This window comes from Amblyomma maculatum, chromosome 1, assembly GCF_055883805.1.
Source record: "Amblyomma maculatum isolate TAMU_Amacu chromosome 1, ASM5588380v1, whole genome shotgun sequence".
NCBI classification, from domain to species: Eukaryota; Metazoa; Arthropoda; class Arachnida; order Ixodida; family Ixodidae; genus Amblyomma; species Amblyomma maculatum.
In genome coordinates this window covers 9,756,281-9,762,280 of record NC_139344.1, presented here as the reverse complement: position 1 = coordinate 9,762,280, position 6,000 = coordinate 9,756,281, and the positions used below count along the sequence as shown (strand labels likewise).

The 6,000-nt window shown below is 41.6% G+C and overlaps 1 protein-coding gene across 1 annotated transcript in view; it reads right to left on the bottom strand.

Annotated features, from left to right (window-relative positions):
* Positions 1-578: 578 nt before the first annotated feature.
* Positions 579-6,000, bottom strand: part of LOC146201625 (nose resistant to fluoxetine protein 6-like) — a 52,251-nt gene continuing 46,829 nt past the window's right edge. The window contains exons 10-14 of the mRNA XM_084598817.1: positions 5,666-5,773; positions 3,890-4,025; positions 2,851-3,040; positions 2,507-2,649; positions 579-929 (exon numbers count right to left, since the gene is read on the bottom strand). Coding sequence (XP_084454943.1) covers positions 702-929; positions 2,507-2,649; positions 2,851-3,040; positions 3,890-4,025; positions 5,666-5,773 — 805 coding nt within the window. The 3' untranslated portion in view covers positions 579-701. The remainder of the gene's footprint in view (positions 930-2,506; positions 2,650-2,850; positions 3,041-3,889; positions 4,026-5,665; positions 5,774-6,000) is intronic.

Below are 6,000 nucleotides of genomic sequence, written 5' to 3'. Positions count from 1 at the left end.
CCGCAACCTTCCGATAATTCAATTGCTCTCTTCTTTTCCCCGACCACAAAGCTTCTTTCATGACAGCCAAGAACTGTTAGTGGAGTGTTTCTTAATGGAATAGGTGTGACAAATTAAAAAAAAAAAAAAAAAGTCTGTAATTGTACATACGTGTCTTGCTCGAAATCTTTGCCTTAATCTATCGAAAAGGTGAAATAGCTGATAAGCTGCTTTCAAATTTCGCCTTAGGAAGTAACGTAATCTGGGCAATTTTTCAGGAAAGGAAAAACACAGTATCTGTCGCATGTTTCTATATACACCTGAACCGAATAACAGTTCGTTCTGCTTCTCATTTAAGGTGAAATGTAGGTTTAATTTACTGTCACGCAAATACCGGCTCTACCTACGCAGTCAAGCTCTCGTTTCAAAACTATTGTGATGAAATGACTATAGTGAGGGAAAACCCACATGTCTTCCGCTTTGCTTAACCTCATTTTCAGCGTTTCATGATCCCTTTAATGGGTCACTTTCTGCGAGAGGCCACACAAAATTCATATTTCTCTTTATTTAAAGACTGATATAAAACGCGCACAAAACAACACAGCAAAGGGGAAAAAAAGCTGTAGTAAAGTTTTAGAAGGTTTCATTCACGCGGGCGAAATATTGGTTACCATCATCGTGGCGCACAAGTATCAACGGAAGCAAGAAAAAAAAAGCCGTGGTCACAGTTTCGTCCAAAGGGACGGTACATAGCCGCCTTCAGATATTCCCCCTGTGTCTTCTCCTCCAGCGCCTTGTGGCGGTGGTTCCGTCTTTTTCGCCGATGTTTCCCCAGGGGCTAGTCCATCGAAGACAAGTTTGACCACAGCGGCTACCGGTGCCTCACAGGCCAGGAACTGCGCGTATGCGAGCAACAAGGTCCAGGCGAGCAGCGAGAAAAACAGGGTTACCTGAAATGAAAGAGGAGGTGTGTGCTGCGTTAAGAGGTGTAGTAGAGGCGCATGAAAGCACGAAAAAAAAAAACAAAAAAAAAATAACGACATACTATTCCTGAGCTCTGTCGCTTTCTCCAAGTTTGTTTCCGTATTCTCAAAGGCAAAGAACCGCCTCCACCGTTTTTGTATTCCTAATATGCTTCCGTTACAGCCAGCTTACTTTACGGTTTTCTAATTGACAATGTAGGCTCATAAAGACTTCTGGTGTCGCCTAAATGGTACCGCAAGCACAGAGAAAATCACGAACGATTTGCATGCCGCTAATTTTGAACTGAAAATGTCAAAAGAAAAGGCAAGCCTAGCTGCAGCTTAGGGGCTGAAGCTTAAGTCCCCAAATCACAAACCTATTCTAAGCGAACTGTGCCAATTCACCGATGCAGAGAGCTGCTTCTGATTTATCGTGCACCGTCAAGTACGTCCTCTCGGCAGCTGGGCAGACTCAAGCGAGAGATCTCACTTTTATGCAATGTATACGAACCTGTTGCCATCTATAAAAGAAGTCACGACATACGTAAACTGCTTTTGTTTTCGGCTCTGTGGTTTTAAATGCGGTAATACTATGCGGAACACTTAAGTTACGCAGGTAACGGAAATATATGTTTTAAGAAAGCAGCAATATGTAAAAGGAGAATTTGTGAATTTGTGAACACGACTAGTTAAATATGATATTGTCGTAAGTGTAAAAGCAAAGAAAACCTTTTAGGACTGCGCTAACCGCAAGCTAATATGTGCCCACACCTTGTGCTTTCATGTTATATATCATGTTATGCTCGGCGAAATGTTCTCTCTTATAAGTGTATCCAAGCTTGTATTATATGGCTTTAGTGCGCAAGAAAGCAAAACAACAGGAATTAGAGCTCACTGAAAATCACATTACTCAGCAATGGTATAGGAGATGCTTGCCTGCTTCTGTCTGAAGGGCCTGAAAACACAGGTTCAGTGGAGCTTAGACTGAGGAATGAGAAACTTGGAGGCCCCCTAATTATGAGGCCCTTTAATTACCGCTAGCTGGGACAATGAGACGGCATAAGAAAATACCATGCATACCACCCATACCATGCATTACCACGCACACACACAGTGCACGACTGCACATAGCACAATGCGTCATCACACATGCTCATTAAATTGATTACGCTTTTCATTTTCCCGCGGAAAACACCTTCCGGTCTCTGCCAGAAGACAGGGAGCTTTCCTTTCTCCGCTTTTCCATCTGCCAACCTGTGAGAGGCGGCCGGTCGCAGCTGGCTCTTCTTTGTACCAACCTTGGCCCAGCCGCCGGCTTTTCGTCCCAATCGGGTTTTTACCTTTTTATACAGAGGCACAAAACGTTTTTCTAGGATGTATTGCAGGCAGAGAACCTTCATTATTGTATCAGAGATTTCGTGTAATAAGGCTTGTGCAGAAATGGTTGGAGCCATACGGATGGAATCTATGGGATCAGGTACAGTTTAAGCGAGTGCTGGGCACGCCACCAAGACTGCCGTAGCAGAAGCTCAATACACGAAGTACACGGCACCAGAGGTGGTTACCTGAGTGAACGGGGAAAAGAATAAACGTTCCCTCGATGCGTGCAGCATGAGCATGAGGAAAGGGTAGTGGATGAGGTAGCTGCCGTACGTAAGCTTGCTCAGCGGCACGAAAACGTTCCACGAAAGGAACCGGGTGAAGATTCCTGCGAGAATAAACGAATTCGTGATAAGCATGGTTCTCGCTTGCGCAAAAAAAAAAAAAAAGAAAAAAAAAATGCTGTAGAATCGCGTTTTATAAACAGATTGTAAACAGACTGGAGCAAAACTCTGGTAGTGCTTATATCACACAAGATTTTCTCCAGAGCAAGCATTTCATTGCGACAGAAATACTCAAGGGCCCTCACCACCATGGCCTCCAGAGCAGGTCAGTGCAACCCAAGCGAGGAAGAACGACCACATGATGCGATCAAAGAAGGCCGCGAGCAGTTTGACAACTCCCAATGGGGGATCAGGACTTGCATACCAGGGGAACTTCATGAAGACCGAGCAGAGAAGGCAACCGACTGCTGCGCTCCAGCCTACAAGCTGTATGCCCTAAAAGAGAGAGAGAAAAAAAGCAATGCATAATCAGCGTTGACTACGGAAAAACTACGAACGCTGCAGATCGACCAGCAACTATGGCCGGCATGATGCTTCATAAATATTTTATAGCCTCAGTAAATCTTTCGGTGCGCAGGATTATCGTAGTGCAGATAAATTTCTTTAACACACAGCACATGCAGGGGCACGTTCAATTATATACGGTGTCTAGAAACTAAAAGGGGTAATGCCTGGCCATTTTGCTGACCACATGCTTAACGATGAATAGCATCCCGAAGTTTGTTTGCGGTTCATTGCATGATAGGAGTATAAGGCCAGCGCAAGAATAGTTTTGATTTGTAATGCATTAGTGCTTTTTATAGTGGGTGGTTACTTATAATGACTTCCTTTACATATATTTCACGAGCGTCACACTGAAAGCACTCAAGTTCTTACAAAAAATATTCTGCATTACTCGCCTTCTGACAGTTTTTTGTTGTTTTTTTTTTCAGTAGGAGGTCCAAAAAGTTGAATTCCCTTTTGAGGAAACTACTCAAACAAACAACGGTGTTTTGTTATACTTATGCCGATATGTCGAGAATTCATTGTTATCACCTTTCAAATTTTCCCGCTAGTGTTTTCGCGCTGTTCTAGTTATCATCATAGTGCAGATCTTTGTCAGCACTCCCTTCCATCAACGTTAGTCAGCAGATGAGTAGAACGATATCATTCGACTATAATTATTTCTGGTAGTCAAACAAAAATAGCTTTTATTCGAACGGAGGACATAAATTTAGAAGAGGCCCCATACGCACAACAGTACAGCAGACAATGGCAAGATTATCATATTAAATGGAGACACACCCTTGACATTTGCCATTTTTTGAAGTCGTCCAGAAGAAGGAATGTCATGCAACCGCTGAAGTAGCATACGGCATGATAGGAAGGCCGCACGTAATATGAAGTGAAGGTTGCTAACATGGAGCTGAAACAAGGAAAACAGGCACGAATAATAATAATAATAATAATAATAATAATAATAATAATAATAATAATAATAATAATAATAATAATAATAATAATAATAATAATAATAATAATAATAATAATAATAATAATAATAATAATAATAATAATAATAATAATAATAATAATAATAATAATGTGCAGTTTTTTTTAGAATGAGGCACATTTTTAGACTGTTTAACCACTGCTTTTTTTAATTTGGGTTCGTTGCGCTTTTTCTATGCGCTTAAGGTATCGCAAGCGACTACTAGTCCTGCTGCGTTTCGCGAAAAGATGAAAAACCTGCACCATGAAGAACTGGCGTGAATTTCCCTCTAGCGGGACTAAAACAGCATCTGCTGACAATATCTCCGTCCAGGGCATGCCCCTTTTGTTTTGTTGCCTAAAATTATGTTGTTCCATAGAAAAACCTGTAGTGGGGTCATTTAACCAGCGGTGTGCTTTTGAATGATGGGTTTTACGGAAATATTTGAAGCTATTGAACAATTCTTCCTTTCGTTTCTCAAAAAAAAAAAAAATCGGTTCACAGCTACCAGCGCAGTTTTGCGTATTTTTATGCGTTCTCAGTTTCATAAATCTCAAGTTGGCTAGGCTAATTTTTCAAATTAAAAGGCTATTTTACTGCAGTTATGAGTGAAAAATGAAAGAACACTAGGAATTTTACACGTTCGCGTAAAATTCAAGAGTATATATTTCATTTCATAACGGAAACCAACCGGCAGAAGCTGAGTTTCAAACGCATATTGAATTTAAGTATAATGCACAGCACGGACGACCACAAAGTTTGGTGTACATAGGTATTGAGCTTGTGCTTTTAACTCACACATGCAAGTGTCATGCGTCTTTTGAAGCGAAAGCTTCGCCACTCCTTGTATCGGCTAAGGTCAACCTGCACGGTCGCTTAACCTTCAACGAGCCAGAGGTCACAGTGTGGCAATATAGCTTAACCGTGGTACCACCTATGGTGTACCACCCTTGACCTTTGAACTTGACTTTTGACCTTGACATTTATCATTTGGCTTTGACTTTTTGATGGCAGATACAGCATCACGTGTTACCGCTTGTAGGTGAAGGCATCCTAGACTCCATAGTCGCCAATTTAATCGCTGTAATTAAAACCATGTCTGTTCATGTCTAAACCTAATTAACCAAATTAAAACCAAGAAAAACCATGATTTCGCTTCGCCTAACTAGGTTTAACAGGGTTAAACTTCAGCCATTTATGGATTATCTTCTTCCTTTAATTACGCTGGTTGTTTTGCTATCCCGAACACAAGCTAATGCACTCCATTCTGCTCTAAAAAGTCTCGTTTTGGTTGAAGTCGAAAATGAAAAAAAAAAAAGAAATGCCTGCAACTGCGATTTCGACGCCCTTTAATGAAACACTGAAGGTAAAAATTCATATGATGCCGTTCAGTGAGTAGAGTGCCTAATAGCTCATGTCTGTAGGTTCGGAAAGCAAAGCGCAAGAAACTTTACTATTCTTAAATAAAAATGAGCTGTATTACTAGAAAAAGGAAGAGTGCAACGCACTGAATCCCTCAAGCGCATGCTGTACAGGTCTTGTCAGTGCACAACATGTCCCTTGAGCATTCTCACCTTGCTGTTCGTGCTGGGATAGTCATGAATGGTAGAATCTCGGAGTCAGATGCGACCCACGCTGAGGCGGCACAGCCCAACAAAGACAACAGGGCAAACGCTCCCAGCATCATCGTTTTCCATCTGTGGGATGTCATTTCAACAGTGTCCGAAAGGAAAAACCGCGACAATTTGCCAATAAGCCCTCCGTTTGACAGCACCATTTACTTACAATGAGAAAGGATCAGATGAGCTCAACTGTACAGAATTTCAGTTTGAATTACTCTGAAACACTGCGCTTCTGCGGATGTTGCGGGTACCGCTACTCTGTCTTGTCCAACAGTTGTGTATACTTCAAACGAGCATAATGA